Here is a 22,931-nt window from a genome sequence, read left to right as displayed (position 1 = left end):
CCAAATCAAAGTAATCCTGGTAAGAGTCTGTGTTGTCCCGGTTCTCTACAGGCGTCTGTTTATCCAAGTCAAATGTCCTCCTGGTTAGAGTCTCTGTTATCCGAGTTCTTCCATCTTGACTGCATCTTTCGGGAATGTAAACAAAGAAGCGCCGGCTGTGTACTGTTGTGGCTGACTACGTTCGAAAAATACGTCCATTTCGCACCGACAACTTTCTTCTTTGCTTGCTCAGCTTCCTTCTTCATAATGCAATGAACATGATTGAAACAGAATCACGAACACAGATGTCCAGAATACTGTGGAATTATGAAATGAAAACAGAGCTTTTTCGTATCGGCTTCAATGTGGAAGGCATACCCGTGTTCGCCGGTCTACGTCACGCGCATACGTCATCCTCAGAGGTGTTTCGAACCGGAAGTTTAGCGGCAAATTTAAAATGTCACTTTATAAGTTAACCCGGCCGTATTGGCATGTGTTATAATGTTAAGATTTCATCATTGATATATAAACTATCAGACTGCGTGGTCGGTAGTAGTGGGTTTCAGTAGGCCTTGAAGCTTAATTATGATGAATGTAAAATGTTAAGGATCGGAAATCTAAAGGGAACGTCCTTTCGAATGGAATGTAAAGTGCCTGTTTTGTGGACAGATGGACCAGTTAACATACTTGGTGTTGTTGTCCCAGGAAATCTGGAAGATCTAGGCCAGGGGTCACCAACGCGGTGCCCGCGGGCACCAGGTCGCCCGTAAGGACCAGACGAGAGATTTTTTCCTGCTCTGATTTTTTACACTGCATTTTAAAACACTGTCATTTAACAAACTGAATTTTTAAACACACACTATTTTTCTCCCAAATGTTTATTCAATAAAATGTGTCTGTCTTTAAAAGCATAAATTGTTCCAAAGATGTATTTAAACATTGAGTGGTACACAAATGTCCTGTTGGACAAAAAACATGTACTGTATCAAAATAAATTGTATCCTTTTTTACAAGTGATCCCCTCCCAGAGAGTCTGCTGGGAAACATGGCGGGGTTCATAAAGGAAACAATCCACTCATAGTGGTGTTTTCAATTTTATGTGCCAGAAAAAAGAGACGATATTTTGCAGCAGTTACAATGGATGAACTCTAATATTGTAATAGATGGAAAGCCTTTCTTTTGGAAAAATATGTTTGAAAGAGGAATCATTTTTGTCAATGATATTATCAATGAGAATAGTAAAATTATGAAGTATGATGAATTTAGAGCTATGTATGGTGATGCTTGCTCAAGCTTTTCACTTTATCAACTAACTGGAGTAATTGGGAAAAGATGGAAACAAATAATTAATTATGGAACTACTAAATTATTAGTTTGTAAACCTCTAATAAGAAATTCTAGTTGGCAAAAAGGAACTAAAATAAATGGAAAAATATATAATTTTTATTTAATAAAGAAATATTTGAAGGCTGCCTCATACAACACAAATGGAAAATGGGAGGACTTTTTGACTGCCCGTTGCCATGGGATGCCATATTCAAACTAATCTATAAAACCACTATCGATGTGCAAAATCGTTATTTTCAAATTAAAATTATTTATAACTTCTTACCCACAGGGAAAATGTTAAAATTATGGAATATGACAGAGTCAGATGATTGCAGATTTTGTTGTCAGGAGCCTGAATCCACCCTGCATTTGTTTTGGTATTGTCATATTGTGTCTTTGTTTTGGGTGGAAGTTGAAAAAATGTGTTTAAGGATTGGTTTGTGTATGAAGCTTAATGTGGTTTCTGTTATTTTAGGAGAGTTCATTGACAATCATGATTTAGTCAATTTAATTATAGTACTCGGTAAAATGTTTATTTTTAAGGACAAAAACAGATATTCACTTAGTATTACTTTCTTTAAAACCTTTATTCAGTATTTTCTAACTTTAGAAAGTTACATGGTTTAAAACGATAATGATGCCAAAAAACATTTAAAAAAAGATGAGAAGTCCTCAAAGGCTTATTTTGAAAGTATAATTATGTGTATAGATTATATGATATCTGTTGTTGTGTTCCCTAATTTGAGTGACCTGGACATAATCTGGACTGTACATAAATGCTTATTTTGAAAATGTAATTTTGTTTATAAATTATATGCAATCTGTTGTGTTCCCTAATTTTTTTCTGTGTACATAAATGAAGGTGTGTGTTGCTGAGTCCGACTTGGACATTATCTGGACTGGGCCTGGTTTAAAAAACCCTTTAAACAAATCTAATTTCATTGACAACCTGGTCTGTTGAAGATAAGGCCCTTTTTTTTAAAATTTAATAAAATAAGATAAATAAATAAAAAACATTTTCTTGGATAAAAAAGAAAGTAAAACAATATAAAAATAATTACATAAAAAATAGTAATTAATGAAAATGTTAGTGGACCAGCAGCCTATACAATCATGTGTGCTTCAGGGACTGTGTCCCTTGCAGATGTGTTGTCTATGTTGTGGGAACCAGAATATTGGTAGCAGAAAGAAATAACCCCTTTTGTGTGAGTGGGTGTGGATGAGTGTGCATGGGGGAGGTTGTTTGGGTTGATGCACTGATTGAAAGTGTATCTTGTGTTTTTTCTATGTAGATTTAATTTAAAAAAAAAAAAAAAAAAAAATTTAAAAAAAAAAATTTTTTTAAATTTTTTTTATTTTTTATTTTTTAGAACAGGCCCGCGGGCGACTCGTCTGGTCCTTACGCGTTGGTGACCCCTGATCTAGGTAATAATTTTATATGAAAAACAATACAATTGAATATAGCACAAGCAAGTGCAGTAGTTTTATGAAGTAATGTAATAATAATGTCCAGCATTACCTTGGATAGGGGACTTATACAGTATGTCCTTCGAGCTACTTCTCGGTCAAACACACCATCATCAGCTTCTCCATATTTTCATGGATAAATGTCTGCCGTTTAGAATGTGTTTTAACATCTTTGGCTGGTGTTGGACTCATTCTGCTTCAATATGGTGCAGACTAGCAGCAGTAATACACACCAACTGCTTCACCAAGTCAACTACACAGTCATGTTTTTGATGATTTCTTTCTCTAATTCAATGAATGTTAACCACTTCTTCTTCTAGACACTGTCCTTCACAGCTGCGTTCTTCCTTCCCGTGGTTGAAAAAGTTGTGTCAATCTCTAGCTATACGCTAATGCTAGCAAGTAAAACCACTATGCTTGTAACTCAAATTTTTGCTAGCAACCTAAAGCATAACAAAGTTAGCCTGAAAGACAGCTCTTATTCCAAAACACTCTTAAGTTGGGGCACTCTTGGCTTTAAATTTAACTATTATTTTTTGATGATTTACATTAGCTTAATTACGAACGCATTTGGTGACATAGTAGGTGTTTTGGTCCGTTGGTGTGGTTGTTGCTCACACTTTTATCCCTCAAGATTAAAGTCCGCTAAGATTGAAATATTTTTTAAAGGAGGTCTTCTTGCTTATTATGGTTTTGTTTAACTGACTTTTTCCTGTCCGCTGACAAAAATACATGTGTGAACGTTAACCAGACAGACCGCAAGTATTTTTTAAATTATTGTTGGTCTGGATCAAAGTACTACAAGTGTGAACGCACGCTAAGAAAAAGCGAGGTACCTAATCACTGACAGGAATGGCTGCTTTTCATGCAGTAATGTATATATTTATTTATAATGGTAAATCGTGTATAGCACTTTTCTAACATCAAGGTACTGATTTTTTTTTTGCTCTTTAAATTATAAAAAAAATATTTGAAATATTGTTCTCCTGCGTTACATACAATTAACCTCATCCCAGTAACATGTTTTTTCCACATCACAGGATTAATAAAGTCAAAGTAAGTTAGTGTCATGTATCTTTATTTGTAATTTAGTTGTTATAACAATTTGTGTTTGATATTTAAAATGTAATTCTTATCATTATTTTTTTAACTTCATCTGATTTACACATAAATGTTTACTTTTTGTATCTATGACCAGAATGACTGGGCTGACATTCTACAGCAGGGGGCAACCTTGCTATCGTTTTTGGTAGGCTACCTCTACATATGGGCACTTCCCTCAAAAAAGATTGTCATGCATTCCTCCTTGTATACTGCATTTATCTGATTGAGATAAGATAAAAATAGTGCTGAGCTAGATCAGAAACACAGTACGCCATGCGGCTGCCCCTTGCATATATAAATGCCTCCATGGTGATGCCTTACAGCCCGGCTAGCTCAGTCGGTAGAGCATGAGACTCTTAATCTCAGGGTCGTGGGTTCGAGCCCCACGTTGGGCGCACCTTTTTCGTTGTTCAGAATCTTAATACTCTTTAATTTGATTCGTCACATACTTGTCATGTTTTATTTTGTATATATGCATACAATAATTAGTTGTTGTGCAAGATTTAAAAAAAATGTCTCTGTACCTGTTGTGCCGTTGACAGGGTAAAATAATAACACATTTTTATTATTTGCTCTATTTTGTGTCAGGGAATGAAATCAATGATTTAATCGTATAACTTTTTTCGGAAATAATTGTTACTAAATGTAATTTTACCTGCCATTTGACCCACTATTTTGTCATTCATTACATCTTCCCATCTGCAACTGAGTAGACTAATGTTGGTGGCCGTCACGTTTAAATAGATTAAAATGCAAGACAAAAATGTTGTAAATCTTGTAGAGCTGAAGCAAAGGAGTTAAAGGGAGTGGCATATTTCATACAGCTCAATATAAATTACATTTTAAAGTTATCATTCAACATTTTTTGTAATTGTTTTATTATTTGAAACATTACTATTGTTGGGTTACTTGAATAAATAAGTAGTAAAAATGTTACTACTGTAAAATATAAAAATGTAAAATCTTACCAATTAATTTTATTGTTTGCTTAACTACGCAAACTGCTTAATGTTTATAGTACATTTTATGTGCAGGTTATTTAGACAGTATTTTTGTCTTAGGCGAAGAACTCCCGCCTGGCCGTTCACTGTAACGGCCAGAAGGGAGGGCGGAGTTTAAACAAAGGCCCTCACCATATAAAAAATGTAAGCTTCTTCAGAAAAGCCACGGTGTCCTGCTTCTTCCTCTTCATGCGAGCATTTCTTCCTCTTAAGCCAAAAGGAAAGACAACTTTTACCAGATTCTACTCATCGGGCCTTGAAAATATTGTCCCTTGTGGTTTGTATGTCAAACATGTCCACATTATTCATGTAATACAGTTTTTTTAGGCTGAGCTTTGCTTATTTTCCTTCCTCTGTCTCTGACACTCACAGTGCTGCCCCTGCCTGCTCTGAACAAAGATAATTACTCAGGAAACGTTTCGGCCAATCAGCTGCTGCGTTGCATCGTGCCTGTGTGGAGGGCGACCAGTCAGGATCCGGCTAACAACACTGGGGCCTGATCGCCTTGCCTGGAGAGCGGAGCCTTTCCCGGCTGAGAGCTGAGAGTGTCCTCCATGTTTTATAAGTGTTGAGATAGTGTGTCAGGCAGCCATGCATCCACAGAGGTAAGCTCTGTCTTTCTATTCTATCTCAGCTCTCTCATAACAGCATGGCTTCCTTCTTGATGTTGTGGTGACTGTTGGTTTCATAACAAACGTGCACACATTGAAATCAGTTTAGTGTGCAGGAGGAGGAGGAGCTGGGGCAGATTGAGGCCTCGCCAGGCCTCTGTGCTCCACTGTGCTGAGGGTGGGGGGTTGGGTAACGACTCTCACCCTTGCTCTCTATCTGTGTCTCAGGGTCACATGGGTGCCCCAGACAAGCAGGCTGCCATACAGAAGGCAAAGTGGACCATGGCAAATCCTTTTCCTTTTTTATATTGCAAAGGAGTGTTCCATTTAAACATGGCACCCACATCTTCCCTGGTATTGTAGCAGAAACAGAATGGGGGATGGGTAATGGAGGAGATGAGAGGTTATTATGTGCCCTTTGTAAGTAGATTGGCTCTCTGTTGTTTTCCTGTGAGTAATGCCAGGTCAGGGAATAGGCACGTTGGGGAGCAGAAGTGAAGAACACACACATTTTATAGAAAGAAGCATATTACACAACTGCCTGTCTCTTGTATGCTGGCAAGTTCCACACTCCTTTTTTGTCAAATCATTCCCCACAAGGCATCATTTTTGTGACAGGTAAAAATGTTACCAGTTATTCAATTCTAAACTTCAAAAATAAGAAAGACACAGATGTCCTTGACTTACAGCAACAGGCCACAATGCTGATTACACTGCACTATTGTGAAACTGCTTCTTCCTCTCTCTCTTCTCACACAGTGGCCATTTTGTGCTCAGAGAGCTGTGCTCGGTTGAGGTTTTACTCCTCGTGGAGATTACACAGCAATGCCTAAAATGACTCCAATTTCTTTAATGTGACTACAAATGTAGTTTCTGGACATTGTATGATGTGGTAGCTCTAATTTTCAGTTTTTATAATTGACTCACAGGATCAGCGACAGGAGGTTTGTTTTAATTAGAAAGAGTGATGGAGTGGATTAATAAAAACACAATGACTTTAGCTGTGACAGGCAAATTACATTATTTTATTAAGTCCTGGGCACATGGTGGGAACGGTAAAGTATAGTATCGTTTCAACCTTTCATCCACACGGGAAGAGCATTCTGGGTGGCCTGAATGAATAGTTTTTAAGAAACGGGGTCGCGGGGGTGCTGGAGCCTATCCCAGCAAGCAGTAGAAAATGGATGGATGGATGGGCATTTAGAGTGAGAAAGTCTGATAAGGCCGTGTTGTGGACAAGCATACTACTACTACTACTACTACTAGAGTTTCCTGTTTGGTTTGTATTTTTCTTTACTTTGGTTTGTCAACGTTACAAGCGCACTTAGTGCCAATTGGTAATCAGTCACTATTTAGTCGGGATTAATGCATTTTGGTTACGTTGAATTAGCTTTCATAGATGTTTGGGGATAAGTCTGTTTCCTGTTTAGATGTTGCGTTTCATTTGTACGGCGAAGTCAGCATTTTTTTTATTCCTAGTTGGAAGTTTTCACTGGAACATCCCCTTGAAGTTGGATTTCCTACTCGGAAAGTCATCACCTGCTTCGAGTTGGCTTTCAAAGATGGCTATTCTGATTGTAATATCTGTTATTCGCACTTGTATTCGTCACACTAAATCAGCCGTATATGCTGTATTGTTGGACATGTATATGTGTATATATATATATATATATATATATATATATATATATTAGGGCTGTGAATCTTTGGGTGTCCCACGATTCGATTCAAAATCGATTCTTGGGGTCACTATTCGATTCAAAATCGATTTTTTTTTAATTCAACACGATTCTCGATTCAAAAACGATTTATTTATTTATTTATTATTTTTTTATTTTTTATGAAAACAATACACAACAATACCATAATAATGCAATACAATTTCAAAACCAAACCCGACCCAGCAACATTAGAATAGCAATAAACAGAGCAATTGAGGACACACAAACATGACATGGAACAATCTAAAAGTAGTGAGACAAAAATGAATATTATCAACAACAGTGTCAATATTATTAATTAGTAACAATTTCAACATGGCAGTGATTAAAAATCCATCATTGATATTATTACAAACATTAATAAAAAATAAAAAAAGAACAATAGTGTCACAGTGGCTTACACTTGCATCGCATCGCATCTCATAAACTTGACAACACATTGTGTCCAATATTTTCCACAATGATATAATGAGTCATATTTTGGTTCATTTAATAGTTAAAACACATTTAAATAATGGATCCCATATTCCAATATATGACTCATTATTATCTCAACTAAATGCAGTTTTTTCTACTGATATCATCTCCATAGCTTGTGTGTACCAATCAGTATGAGTTGGACTATCAACATCTATCGATTTTTTTAATTTTACCCTTTTTGTTATTATGCATATTGAAAGAAATGCATTTTTACTCTTTGATAAAACGTTACTAAATTGATGGAGATCCCCAAGAATACAAGTTTGCAGTGTCATTAGGATATTTATATTAAGGACTGTGATTGCTTCTTTTGTTGTTTTCAACCATATTTATTTTATTCTCTGACATTCCAACAATAAATGAACAAGAGTTGCCTCGGCTGCCCGACACTTCATACATAATTTGCTATCTACTACACCAATTTTAAACAGCTGAGAAGATGTAAAATACAATCTATTTAATATCTTAAATTGAGTCAGTTTATCTTTAATGCTTCTAAAGGGCTTATTGGCATTTTTCCAAATATCATTCCATGATATGTCTTTTTCATCTAAAATGTTTAAGTCCATCATCCATTTCCGAACACATGCATCATTTGCATTTCTAGTGTGGTGTTCATTTATTATTCCATAAAATAGTTTAATTAATTTCTTAAATGTATGTTGATTAAAAAGTGCATCTTCCAGTTCATGGCTATTTAAAGACATAATTTCAGAGGATATGCCTTTATTTACAGCGTGTTTTAAAGAGATAAAATTTAAAGGCCTACTGAAACCCACTACTACCGACCACGCAGTCTGATAGTTTATATATCAATGATGAAATCTTAACATTGCAACACATGCCAATACGGCCGGGTTAACTTATAAAGTGACATTTAAAACTTCCCGGGAAATATCCGGCTGAAACGTCGCGGTATGATGACGTATGCGCGTGACGAAGTCAGAGTAATGGAAGTTATGGTACCCGTAGAATCCTATACAAAAAGCTCTGTTTTCATTTCATAATTCCACAGTATTCTGGACATCTTTTGCAATTTGTTTAATGAACAATGAAGGCTGCAAAGAAGACAGTTGTAGGTGGGATCGGTGTATTAGCAGCGGACTACAGCAACACAACCAGGAGGACTTTGTTGGAGCGCTAGCCGCGCTAGCCGCGCTAGCCGCGCTAGCCGCGCTAGCCGCCGACCTCACCTTGACTTCCTACGTCTCCGGGCCGCCAAACGCATCGGCAGAAGGACGAAGGACTTCACCCGATGCGTTTGGCGGAACGCAGGTGAGCACGGGTGTTGATGAGTAGATGAGGGCTGGCTGGCGTAGGTGGAGAGCTAATGTTTTTAGCATAGCTCTGTGAGGTCCCGTTGCTAAGTTGCTAAGTTAGCTTCAATGGCGTCGTTAGCAACAGCATTGTTAACCTTTGCCAGCCTGGAAAGCATTAACCGTGTATTTACATGTCCACGGTTTAATAGTATTGTTGATTTTCTATCTATCCTTCCAGTCAGGGGTTTATTTTTTTGTTTCTATATGCAGTTAAAGCACGATGCTATCACGTTAGCTCGTAGCTAAAGCATTTCGCCGATGTATTGTCGTGGAGATAAAAGGCACTGAATGTCCATTTCGCGTTCTCGACTCTCATTTTCAAGAGGATATAGTATCCGAGGTGGTTTAAAATACAAATCCGTGATCCACAATAAAAAAGGAGAGTGTGGAATCCAATGAGCCAGCTTGTACCTAAGTTACGGTCAGAGCGAAAAAAGATACGTCCATCACTGTCTCTCAAGTCCTTCACTGTAACGTTCCTCATCTACGAATCTTTCATCCTCGCTCAAATTAATGGGGTAATCATCACTTTCTCGGTCCGAATCTCTCTCGCTCCATTGTTAACAATGGGGAATTGTGAGGAATACTAGCTCCTGTGACGTCACGCTACTTCCGGTACAGGCAAGGCTTTTTTTTATCAGCGAGCAAAAGTTGCGAACTTTATCGTCGATTTTCTCTACTAAATCCTTTCAGCAAAAATATGGCAATATCGCGAAATGATCAAGTATGACACATAGAATGGATCTGCTATTCCCGTTTAAATAAAAAAAAAAAATTTCAGTAGGCCTTTAAAAAAAGATTTCTGGGTACATTATATTGATCAACTAAATCATTGAACGGTTTAAAATAGTTTTTTTCTAATAATATGATGAGGTTTAGTAATACCTCTGTCTTTCCATGTTGCCCATTTAACCACATTTTTATTAATTATGATATTAGGATTGTACCAAAGCGGTTGATTTACAGATGTCATTGACTTGATTCCTAGTATTTTCTGACACAGTTTTAGAATGTTGAAGGTGGCTTCTATTGGGCTCTGCCTCAATTCATTAGGTATTTTTTAAATATAATATAAACTCCCCACATCAATGTCCAAATTCATTAACATATTTTTTTCTATGTTGATCCAGTCCTTATCTGCAGAAGAATGAAATAAGTGGCTTGCTTGTTCACAACCGAAGGAGATATAATAATGTAAGAAGTTTGGTAATTATAGTCCTCCTTTATCTTGTGTACAAGACAACCTTAAGTATGAACAACTGGCCTTCTTTCCACACCATATACAATGTGATATCATTGTATGCATTTTCTTATACCAACTTTTATTAATTAGGACAGGCATCATTTTCAGTATATAATTAACTGCTGGCAGTATACTCATTTTTACTATGTTCACCCGACCCCAAAGTGATATTTGGAGACGTGACCAGCGTTCCGTTTTGGATTCTATCTTATTTTTTAAATGTTTAAGATTTAGATCTCTGCTTGTATAAAGGTTTGGTGTAATGTGTAGTCCTAGATATATGATTTCTGCCTCTTTCTATTTAATTTTGGAGTTCTGAACTTGTGATTTCTTGCAGTGTTTATTAAGTGGTAATATGTCACATTTGTCCCAATTGACTTTATACCCTGATAAACAGCCATATTCAGTGATGACATTATTGATAAAGTGAAGAGGAGTTAACATGTGACAGGTAGAGAATTATGTCGTCACAATACATCGATTGCTTATTATACTGAGAGCTAATTTTTATACCATGAATATTATTTTCACGTCTTATTTTTGCAGCTAAGGGTTCAATAACCAAATTAGATAATAATCCAGATGCAAGACATCCCTGTTTTACTCCTCTTTTTAACGAAAAAGGTTCTGAAATATGATTATTGGTTTTGACTGATGCCATGGGCCTTGTATAAAGCATCTTAATCCATTGTATAAAATTATCTCCAAATCCAAATTTACGTAATGTGCAAAACATAAATGACCAGTTTATGCGGTCGAATGCCTTCTCCGCATCAACAGTACATACTGCTGTGGGATAAGGGAGACTTCTAGCATAGTAAATAACATTAAACAATTTCCTTGTATTGTCTGAAGATTGTCGACCTTCCATGAAGCCAGTTTGGTCAGTATGAATTAATTTTCCTATTACATTTGATGATCGTGTGGCTAAGATTTTTGCCAAGATTCAAAATTATTCTCTATTCATTCAATACATAGAATTTCAGCAGGATCTACCCCAGTCTGCTGACATGCAAGTAGAGTAGTAGATTTTTGTAAAAAGCTTTTATAATTGTAAAGGACAATGTTTTATCAACTGATTGCAATAATGTAAATTTGTTTTAACTATTAAATGAACCAAAAATATGACTTATTTTATCTTTTTGAAAATATTGGACACAGTGTGTTGTCAAGCTTATGAGGTGCGATGCAAGTCCAAGCCATTGTGACAATATTGTTCATTTATTTTTATTTTTTTATAAATGTCTAATGATAATGTCAATGAGGGATTTTTAATCACTGCTATGTTGAAATTGTAACTAATATGGGTCAAATGCAGAGGACAAATTTCATTACACTTAGTGTGTGTGTGGTACTTAAACTTAAGTTTAACTTTACACATACAAACTGTAGCACACAAAAAAGCACATTTAATAAAAAAAACGTTATAATGGTCTTACCTTTACTTATAAATGAAGTCCATGCGCCGCTGCTGGTCTGCAGACTGCAGCACTGATTTCATATTTCAGTCATTCACAACTCCTCCAACACGAACATTATTGTTTTTGCACTTTTTGGCTTCTTATTAAATAACTTTTTTAAATAGATTCACTCTTGCACTTGTAAACTTTAAATGTGGGCTTTAGTTGATATAACACTCCCGTCAGGGGGTGCATTCTACGGCGGGTGCATTATCCACCAGGAGGCGGGATTACTGCGAGCCTCAGCCAGTGCGTCTTCGCAGCCGTTTTATGATTGCTCGGCACAAGAAATACGTTACACACATACAGTTGTTGACAAAATACACTGTACATTATATACCTCAGCTAACTAAACTATGGAAATGTATAATATAATTCACATAGCAACACGGTCTCACTGCACAGCAGGCCAGCAGTTAGCCGAGTCATTTCGCAATGGTGAGGCTCAAGTCAGTGACGTGCCTCAACTGGCTGCTGACCACCGCAAGTCTGTTCTCAGTATTTGAACGGCAAATGTGAAAATTCAGCGATTTTGAATAAAAATAATCTAAAACTGGTGAAGTTAAATGGAAAATAACTTTATAGTATAATCACTGGATACATATAACAATGTAATGAATTTCTTTTCTTTTTACATTTTTTTTCTTTCCATGATGGCACCTGACTGCACGTCACTGATATGCCCTTATGTGGGCTCTGTACCGAGGATGTCGTTGTGGCTTGTGCAGCCCTTTGAGACACTTGAGATTTAGGGCTATATAAATAAACATTGATTGATTGATATATATATATATATATATATATATATATATATATATATATATATCTCAATGTGTGTGTGTGTGTATATATATGTATGTATATATATATATAAATAAATAAATATATATATATATGTATGCATGTATGTATGTACAAACCCCGTTTCCATATGAGTTGGGAAATTGTGTTAGATGTAAATATAAACGGAATACAATGATTTGCAAATCCTTTTCAACCCATATTCAGTTGAATGCACTACAAAGACAGGATATTTATTTGATTTAGAAATATAACAAATACCCAGAATCCCATGCAGCCCTAACTCTCCCGCTCAACCGACGCACGGAGGGGGGTGGGGGGGTTGATGTGTGGGGGGGTTTGGTGGTAGCGGGGGTGTATAATCTAGACCGGAAGAGTTAGGGCTGCATGGGATTCTGGGTATTGGTTATGTTGTGTTACGGTGCGGATGTTCTCCAGAAATGTGTTTTTCATTCTTTTTTGGTGTGGGTTCACAGTGTGGCGCATATTTGTAACGTAACAGTGTTAAAGTTGTTTTATACGGCTACCGTCAGTGTAAGCTGTATGGCTGATGACTAAGTATGCTTTGCTGTCTCCTACGTGTGCAAGTAAAAGCTACATACAACATGTGGCGGGCTGGCACGCTGTTTGTAAATGCTATGGAGGACAATTACTGCAGTGCAATTAGGGCACGCCCCTAATTTAGTAATTAGAGTGAAAATAGGATTATATTTGCCCTGGGAGTTTTTTAGGAGAGGCACTGAGATCCATAAGTCTCCTGGGAAAATCAGGGGGTCGGCAAGTATGCAGCTGAGCCGCATCAGAGTGGTCAAAGAGCCGCATGCGGCTCCGGAGCCGCGGGTTGCCGACCCCTGATCTATACATACCGTTGTGTCCCTGTTAGCATTATCCCACACACATTTGTTCAGCATGTGCTGGTGTTAATTTGATTGATTGATTGAGAAATGTATTGACATCTTAAATAATTGAATCCATGTAATGCTTTAAAAAGCTAAATGGATGGCACAAAAAGCCAAAAGGCTTGTTTCCATTGTGGTCCATTAAATATTCATCACATTTGATATATTCAATAATAAAAGATATATAACCTGTAACATGTATATTAAAAATTACGTTAACATTTTTTATAAATGATGTAGATATACACAGTATACATGTCAGGTGATTTGAAAAACAATATATACAAAAAATGGGGGGGTATATACACTATGTACATGACACTATGTACATGACAATGCACATGTGTGCAAAACCGAATGAGAAAATATATATACACTATAACCACATATAAACCTGTTTGATGCTTCGAAGAGTTTGCTGGGAATCAATTTTGGTTCAGATCAGGTAGAGGCTGAGCTGAGTCGTGATTTTATGGCAGTTTTAAAATTTAGTAGGGACCCAAATAGGATGGACTCTGTTTTACCCAGGTGTAGTGACAGTTTGTTATCGGAAAGACAGAGATTACTTAGTTAAATCACCTGACATGTATACTGTGTATATGTACATAATTTATCAAATGTTTTAACATAATTTTTTATATACATGCTACAGGTTATATATATTTTATTATTGAATGTATCAAATGTGATGAATATTTAATGGACCACAATGGAAACAAGCCTTTTGGCTTTTTGTGCCATCCATTTGCCTTTTTAAAGCATTACATGGATTCAATTCTTTAAGATGTCAATAAACTTATCAATCAATTAATACTACTACTACTTTTTGATTAAATCTCCGCATTGGCACTTGACACGAAAAAAAGATAGGGACTCAACAGCTGCGAACACCAATAATGGTGAACAACAAAGCGGTTTGTACAGTATTTCTTGTTATTAGCACTATGACAACATAGACATGGAGCTAAGATGCATACAAAATTAATAATACATTTCATATTATTTAAATATTATCACGATGTCAAGCTAGGACCACCAGAAGAACAAGGGCTTTATTGTCTGATTTAATATTGTATACTACTGTGAAAACCAGTGTTTTAATATCATATACTGTACTATTGTGTATTACTGTGACTGTCATAGCTTGTGTATATAGCTTCTACGATTAATCGATTCGATCGATTAATTTGATTAGAAAAAAGCTTTGACTCATATTCTATTGCTTTGATCAATCAGTTGTTTGAATGTAACTATTAAAATTGATCAAATACGGACCGCATGCAGTGCCTGGAACTTTAAAGGCCTACTGAAAGCCACTACTACCGACCACGCAGTCTGATAGTTTATATATCAATGATGAAATCTTAACATTGCAACACATGCCAATACGGCCGGGTTAACTTATAAAGTGACATTTAAAACTTCCCGGGAAATATCCGGCTGAAACATCGCGGCATGATGACATATGCGCGTGACGAAGTCCGAGTAACGGAAGTTATGGTACCCCGTAGAATCCTATACAAAAAGCTCTGTTTTCATTTCATAATTCCACAGTATTCTGGACATCTTTTGCAATTTTTTTAATGAACAATGAAGGCTGCAAAGAAGACAGTTGTAGGTGGGATCAGTGTATTAGCAGCGGACTACAGCAACACAACCAGGAGGACTTTGTTGGAGCGCTAGCCGCGCTAGCCGCCGACCTCACCTTGACTTCCTACGTCTCCGGGCCGCCAAACGCATCGGGTGAAGTCCTTCGTCCTTCTGCCGATCGCTGGTACGCAGGTGAGCACGGGTGTTGATGAGCAAATGAGGGCTGGCTGGCGTAGGTGGAGAGCTAATGTTTTTAGCATAGCTCTGTGCAGTCCGGTTGCTAAGTTAGCTTCAATGGCGTCGTTAGCACAGCATTGTTAACCTTCGCCAGCCTGGAAAGCATTAACCGTGTATTTACATGTCCACGGTTTAATAGTATTGTTGATTTTCTATCTATCCTTCCAGTCAGGGGTTTATTTCTTTTGTTTCTATATGCAGTTAAAGCAAGATGCTATCACGTTAGCTCATAGCTAAAGCATTTCGCCGATGTATTGTCGTGGAGATAAAAGGCACTGAATGTCCATTTCGCGTTCTCGACTCTCATTTTCAAGAGGATATAGTATCCGAGGTGGTTTAAAATACAAATCTGTGATCTACAATAAAAAAAGGAGAGTGTGGAATCCAATGAGCCATCTTGTACCTAAGTTACGGTCAGAGCGAAAAAAGATACGTCCATCGTTGCCTCTCAAGTCATTCACTGTAACATTCCTCATCTACGAATCTTTCATCCTCGCTCAAATTAATGGGGTAATCATCACTTTCTCGGTCCGAATCTCTCTCGCTCCATTGTAAACAACGGGGAATTGTGAGGAATCCTAGCTCCTGTGACGTCACGCTACTTCCGGTACAGGCAAGGCTTTTTTTTATCAGCGAGCAAAAGTTGCGAACTTTATCGTCGATTTTCTCTACTAAATCCTTTCAGCAAAAATATGGCAATATCGCGAAATGATCAAGTATGACACATAGAATGGATCTGCTATTCCCGTTTAAATAAAAAAAAATCCTTTCAGTAGGCCTTTAAATACCCATTGAGACCATTAGGTGTGTTTAATCCGATTACTTATTAATTGAAAAAATTAATACTAAAATATTCGATCGCTGCAGCCCTACTGTAATCTATACACAGATCTCCATCATCATCTTCTTTACTATCGCCTTCTCCTGCACCTCCTTCCAACACTTTTGTCATTCTGTCCGCTCCGCAGTTTTCGTGTCTATGTAAACAAAGTTAACAATTTATAATGTATATTCACCTCAAGGGACACACTGTTAGGAAATATTAACAATATACCAACAAAAAGAATATGCACTGAAACTTAACATATAGAATGTTACATCGTGCTCGCTAACTCTGATGTAGCATAGCATATTGCCCATAGCAGTTAGCTTGTCAAGATTAAAGTATGATCAAACCTACCCAAGCACATTTCTGTGTTGGTTGACCACTGCAAGAGGCAAACTAGCTCCTGCATAAAAATACTCAAGGGAAGTTGAAGATTGAGGCAGGTCTTATAGATTGAGGTAATCGATATCCAGTGGTGGTGGTTGCCAGCTGTCGTTGTGGCTTGTACAGCCCTTTGAGACTCTTGTGATTTAGGGCTATATAAATAAACATTGATTGATTGATTGATATTTGCTCTGGTCCTCCTTTGAACTTGTTTGTAATCAGACAAGGGCTTTAGTGACGTCACATGAGATAAGTCCTTTCTTTTCTTCTGTCTGTCATCATCTTTCCATACACAAGTCTCTTTTTTTCTGCGCTTTTTTGTCTTTTGTCGTTTTGGTGTTCCTGGTCGCTCTGTCTGTCTGCTTACAGCGCCACTTGTGGCGAGGCATTGTATTACATAATTAACCCAGTGTTGTTGAACGTGTTCCTTTTATCAATCCGGCAGCAAAACGAAACACAAATGTTCCCGTTCGAGCAAGGCCTAAATCACCTCAACACAGTGGATGTTCTGAAAAGCAGGCCATAACCTCCAATGATGAATAGATATCAGCTACCAGACGGCAATGTTGCACTGATTTAAATGTCTGCAGTATGTAGCACCATAGTGTTGCATCATTTGAGCCCTATTTTTCCACCTGCAGGAGTATAGCACAACCACAGAGACATCCACAAATAAATCTCCCAAATAACTTTTAAAGTCCCCTTTGATTTAATCAAGAAGGGCATGTTACACTAAAGGTAAATAAATTGTCTTATGCAAAGGGGAAAATGTCTGCATTGTAGCAAAAAATGATTTTGAAGAGAAAGAGGGGAGCCGGCACACTGTGATCCGTGTGGCATAACTCAGCCAACCAATAATGTTCCACCCTGTTGGCCCTCCAGCGAATTGCAGCTGTAGCCGAGGTTAAAGATTGACAATCAGAGGGAGAGCAGCAGCGAGAAAGGCCTCCTGGAAAATTCCACAGCCATTTTTGATTCAGCCTCTTTATAAAACTCAGGTCAATTTCATTTTCTTTAACAAATACTGGCAGCCTGCATTTTGCTAATGAGATGTTGTGTTCATGCTACCATGCTACAACAGACTTGCCTAATTCACTATTAAAATAAGATAGGTACAATTGCAACGGTCTGTTTTCTTTTGTCTGCATGTCATTGTCAGTCTTGAAAAAGCAGGAGGCGTTTGTTTCTTATTGCAGACCTAATAATCTCCCTGGGGTTTTGTGTTGCAGGGTGCTTGGATGTTTTCAGATCATGATAGAAATCCCATGTACTTCCCGAGCGCGCCTTTCCAGGCTGATCTGCTGTTTTTTTAGAGAGCACTTCTTCAGTATTTTGCTTTTTTGACTGAACAAATGTGCTGTGTTGTAGCAGTCTAATCAAATGCCTTCTTCTTCAAAATGAAATGTAACTGTTGCAGCTCTGCAGAATGAAAGATGAAAGATAAGGCTTCTCATTTTGTTGGATGTTATTTTATCTCTTGTTCCTTCATGGGTGATCCTGTTGTATATTATTTTATAATGCTGGATTGCTATCAGGACAAATCTCCCTGGTCCTCCTGCATGGATGTGCCAGTGTCTGAGTGTAAGCTAGGAGTGGGGGATGGGGGGCATTGGGGAGAGGGGGAGGGGAGCGAGCTGTGGCCTCCATTTTCTGTGACCAGAGAACCCTGCTCGTCTCTCACAGGAGTGGAACATAAAGGCACTGAGTCAGGGTTGTTTCCTTTTTATCCGTCAGGTATGGCTTGCACAGTGGAATTCTGTTAGTGTTTTTCCAATGTGCGCCTGTGTGGACTTTATGCCAGAATCAGCTGAGGATTTATCCGCCTGCTCATGTGATGGATCATAGCTCCTGATCTAACAGTGCTCCTTGGATAATCACACATTTTCACATCCTGTCTTCATGCTTCTGTCAGGAATGTCTTGCAATGGCTTTCTAGGGGGCACAGGCCTTTTGTCCAGCTGCTCTGAATTGCCTGGCGATGGCAAATGCTCTCTATTTTTAAGACTTTGCTGTATGTAGCAGAAGGACTTGGCTAACATTTTCTTATTTTCATGGTTTGTTCACTCAGTCCGGAAGAAGGCCCTGGAGGGTTTGGGGTGTGTGTGCGGGTGTGTGTGTGTGTGTGTGTGTGTGTTAGACGGTTGGCGGGCTGAAATCAGATTCCAATACAACACAGTTTTAAAGGAACTGCTCAAGCCTTATTTGTCCTGTTTGAGACAATATTGTCAAGTTTATAAGGTATGAGTTAAAATAAAGAGCATTCTTGTCAATGGTTGTTGATCTAGTTTGACGAAGAGCTAAAATAGTGTGGTTTAATGCATGTCATTTGATCTTCCTTACAATCTAGATTGTCAGTTCTGACACATAAAAGCCTTCAGTTGAGACAATTGAAACGTTGGGTCAATTTTGTGTGGAATATATTTTCTTAGGGTGGATAAGGGAATGTGAGGAACGTTCCTTTTGTTAACAGAAGTGCAAAAAACCTTATCTTAGAAAGGTGTTTGACCTCTGGATTGTAGCCTGTAAACTCATCATGCGGACCAGTAAACAAATAGCTGGAGGCATATCTTCCGTTTTTCACGGAAAACCCCCGTTTTAATTTTTCCTCTTATTTGTTCCATATTTTAACTTTTATGAAAGTTTTAGGGTTCGCTCTGCAACGGTGAGGCCGAAAAGGCGTTTGACATAGACCTGTAAGTCAAACCTTCAAAATAAAAGTACTTTCTTTGCACTAGCATGAAACCATGGTGCTGGTAGACAGACCACAATTTCTCTTCATTTTTAGTGAAGTTACCAGTATTTTTAAATGAAAATGTCAACAGGTATGGCCTAAGCTAGTCTATGAACTGGTCAAGTGTTTGACCCGCAAGATGGTCTTTTGGGTAGGTTTTAATTTGTGGGCTCACAAATTAATAAAATAACCTTGGTCCAAAGCACTTTAAGAAATGCTCAAGACTTATAAAAGAGATTTTGCAGTGATGGTTGTGATAAACATGGCCACTTCAAGTCAGTGTGTGTGTGTGTGTGTTCTGGCAGTAATATCCAAATATCAACTGTGGTCTGTTACTCTAAAAAAAAAAAAAAAAAAGATAATTTAAGCCACAAATTAAGGGTAAGATGTATTTAGCTTTTCTGCCTTTTTTGTTAAGAATTGTCCCCTAAGCCACAGGTATTGTTCCTTCAGAGGCTGGACATGTTTAGAGGACTATTTTTCCTCTGAGCAACTATAGGAGTCCTACCATTGGAAAAAAATAAAATGAAGGTATGCTGGACAAAATGTCAACGGTTATATCTTTTGAAAGACAGAACCACAAGGGCTGTTTAAAAATCTGTGTTTCTCATTCTGTATGTGGAGACAGAGAAACGTTGTCATGGAGACTGTTGCCATTCTCTTTCTGCACCAAGAACAAATTCTGTCTTGTTTGTTATTGGTGATGTGGAAAGGATGTAAACGTCCATATGGTCTTGTAGGCTATGAAAGCGAATAATTTGAGTATTGTACAATAGTTCATTCATTTCAGTAATTCAACTTCAAATGTGAAACTAATATGGAATATATCTTATAATTTTGATGATCATGGCTTACAGTTTTTGAAAACCCCAAATTTTCTGAGGTTTTCAATTTGAGGTTCTCTTAAGCTGTAAGCCATAATCATCAGAATAAGATCAAAAGAAGTCTTCAGTTCCATGTTACAAGTCTATGTCATATATTAGTTTCTCTTGTAAATCTAATTGCTGGAACAAACAAACCTTTGCACAATATTAAGTTTTTGTAGTTTCACTTGTAATAAAAATGGAAACCTGGCAAGTCCCTATTGACATATCCTTTGGGATCTGGGTGCCTTAGGTGGTGTTCCACTTGTTTACTGTTAATGCCACCATGGTTATTGAACACCCTTTCTGACTTTGTGTTTGCATCTCTTCATGTGTCGCCGGCCGTGCTCATCAGTCTGGCTGAGGAGGAGGTAAAGACAGAGTCGAATGTGGTAGAAGGGATGGATGCATCTGCACGATCGAAAGGTATGTCTCAGGGCCATTAGAACCTTGTGTCAACTGTCTACACAAATTCTAGGTTGTTAAGAATGTCCACTCAGGCAACATGTTTGTCTTTAATAAATATATGTTACTGCTAATATTTGATTTACAATATATAACCGTGCAGTAATTAAGTTTTTGTGAATAGTGTCTTTATTTTATTTTATCGTCATCCAACGTTTATTGATTTATTGATTTAAGGTCTAATGGTACACCAGTCTTTATATATGTATATACATATATACTGAACAAAAATATAAACACAACACTTACTGTATGTTTATGCTCCCTTTTTCATTAGTTGAACTCAAAGATCTAAAACCTTTACTCTGTACACAAGACATATTCCTCTCAAATATTTTTCACAAATCTGTCTTAATCTGTGTTAGTGAGCATTTCTTCTTTGCCAAGATAGTCCATCCCACCTCACAGGTGTGGCATATCGAGATGCTAATTAAACAGTATGATTATTGCAGAGGTGTGCCTTAGGCTTCCCACAATAAAAGGCCATGCTAAAATGTGCAGTTTTTTTACACAGCACAAAGCCACAAATGTCACAAGTTTTGAGGGAGTGTCCAGTTGGCATGCTTACTGTAGAAATGTCCACCAGAGCTGTTGCCTGTAAATTGAATGTTCATTACTCTACCATAAGCCATACTTGCCAACCTTGAGACCTCCGAATTCGGGAGATGGGGGGGAGGGGTGTGTTGAGGTGGTGGTGGTGGTGGTGGTGGGGGGGGGGGGGGGGTGTGTGTATATTTTCAAGTATTTCTTATATACAGGGTATATAAATAAATAATCCGTTCATGAATGACTATATCCTTTCGGCCACCGTGTTCAATGGAGAAGTCTGATCTACAAAATTTGCAGGCAGCATACCCCTTCCCCTTCGAGCTGTCCTGGATGAACTGAAATTATTTTTCCCAATCATTTTGGAACTTGCAAGCGTACTTCTTCTTACTCGTCGTCGCCATGTCTCTTCTTCGTTCTTCTGCTTCGTCTCTGTTATGTTTTTGGACATTACTACTTGCCGTAGTTTTGAAGCAATGCATGATGGGAATCCGGATGTTGTGTGTCAGTGTATTAACGTGCCGGCTGGAATAAACACACGCTGAGAAATTGCTCCGTGCCTGCCTATGGGTTATAGATAAACCTATGGATAACGGAGACATATATAATAGTCTCCTTTTCAGGTAAGAGAGCACGCTAAAGGCAGTGCCTTTAAGGCACGCCCCCAATATTGTTGTCCGGGTGGGAATCGGGAGAAATTCGGGAGAATGATTGCCCCGGGAGATTTTCGGGAGGGGCACTGAAATTCGGGAGTCTCCCGGGAAAATCGGGAGGGTTGGCAAGTATGCCATAAGCCGTCTCCAAAGGCGGCAGAAAATTTGGCAGTACATTCAACAGGCCTCACAACCGCAGACCACGTGTAACCACACCAGCCCAGGGCCTCCACATACAGCAGGTGCACATCCATGATCGTCTGAGACCAACCACTCGGACAGCTACTGCAACAATTGGTTTGCATAACCAAAGAATTTCTGCACAAACTGTGAGAAACTGTCTCAGGGAATCTCATCTTCATGCTCGTCGTCCTCATCGGGGTCTTGACCTGACTGCAGTTTGTCGTGGTAACCGACTTGAGTGTGCAAATGCTTACATTCGATGGCGTCTGGCATGTTGAAGAGGTGTTCTCTTCATTGGTGAATCCCGGTTTTCACTGTTCAGGGCAGATGGCAGACAGTGTGTGCGGTGTCGTGTGGGAGAGCAGTTTGCTGATGTCAACGTTGTAAATGGAGTGGCCTGTGGGGGGAGGGGGGAGGGGGGGTTATGGTATGGTATGTTATAGACAACAAACACAAGTGCATTTTATTGATGGCATTTTGAATGCACAGAGACACTGACAAGATCCTGAGGCCCATTATTGTGCCATTCACTTGAGACCATCACCTCATGTTACAGCATGACAATGCACGGTCCCATGTTGCAAGGATCTGTACACAATTCCTGGAAGCCGAAAATATCCCAGTTCTTGCATGGCCAGCATACTCTCCGGACAGGTCACCCATTGAGCGTGTTTTGGATGCTGTGGATCAGCATATACGACGTGTTACAGTTCCTGCCAATATCCAGCCACTTGGCACAGCCATTGAAGAGTGGACCAACATTCCACAGGCCACAACCTGATCAACTCTATGGGAAGGAGAGGTGTTGCCCTGCATGAGGCAAATGGTTGTCACACCAGATACTGACTGCATTTCTGAACCCCCTAACCCTCCAGACCCTCAATAAAGCAAAACTGCACATTTCAGAGTGGCCTTTTGTCGTGGACAGCCTAAGGCACACCTGTGCAATAATCATGCTGTTTAATCAGCATCTTGATATGCCCCACCTGTGAAGTAGAATGGATTATCTTGGCAAAGAAGAAATGCTCACTAACACAGA

At 38.3% G+C, this 22,931-nt stretch overlaps 1 protein-coding gene and 1 non-coding gene across 10 annotated transcripts in view; both read left to right on the top strand.

Moving 5' to 3' along the window:
* Window positions 1–4,201: 4,201 nt before the first annotated feature.
* On the top strand, window positions 4,202–4,274 carry trnak-cuu (transfer RNA lysine (anticodon CUU)). The gene has a single exon. It is a non-coding gene; the product is annotated as a tRNA-Lys (tRNA).
* Window positions 4,275–5,015: 741 nt separating this feature from the next.
* LOC133653991 (MYND-type zinc finger-containing chromatin reader ZMYND8-like) overlaps window positions 5,016–22,931 on the top strand; it is a 46,008-nt gene continuing 28,092 nt past the window's right edge. For 7 of the 9 annotated variants that reach the window (XM_062053897.1, XM_062053893.1, XM_062053892.1 and 4 more), the window contains exons 1-4: window positions 5,016–5,161; window positions 5,253–5,485; window positions 5,720–6,109; window positions 20,401–20,471. In XM_062053897.1, the coding sequence (XP_061909881.1) occupies window positions 5,949–6,109; window positions 20,401–20,471 (232 nt within the window). In that variant the 5' untranslated portion in view covers window positions 5,016–5,161; window positions 5,253–5,485; window positions 5,720–5,948. Of the gene's footprint in view, window positions 5,162–5,252; window positions 5,486–5,719; window positions 6,110–18,160; window positions 18,186–20,400; window positions 20,472–22,931 lie in introns of those variants that run through there. The other 2 variants (XM_062053890.1, XM_062053895.1) reach the window with 2 other exon arrangements.

Source organism: Entelurus aequoreus, linkage group LG07 (assembly GCF_033978785.1).
Source record: "Entelurus aequoreus isolate RoL-2023_Sb linkage group LG07, RoL_Eaeq_v1.1, whole genome shotgun sequence".
NCBI classification, from domain to species: Eukaryota; Metazoa; Chordata; class Actinopteri; order Syngnathiformes; family Syngnathidae; genus Entelurus; species Entelurus aequoreus.
The sequence above is the reverse complement of the archived record's forward strand: the minus strand, read 5'-3'. Positions and strand labels throughout refer to the sequence as shown.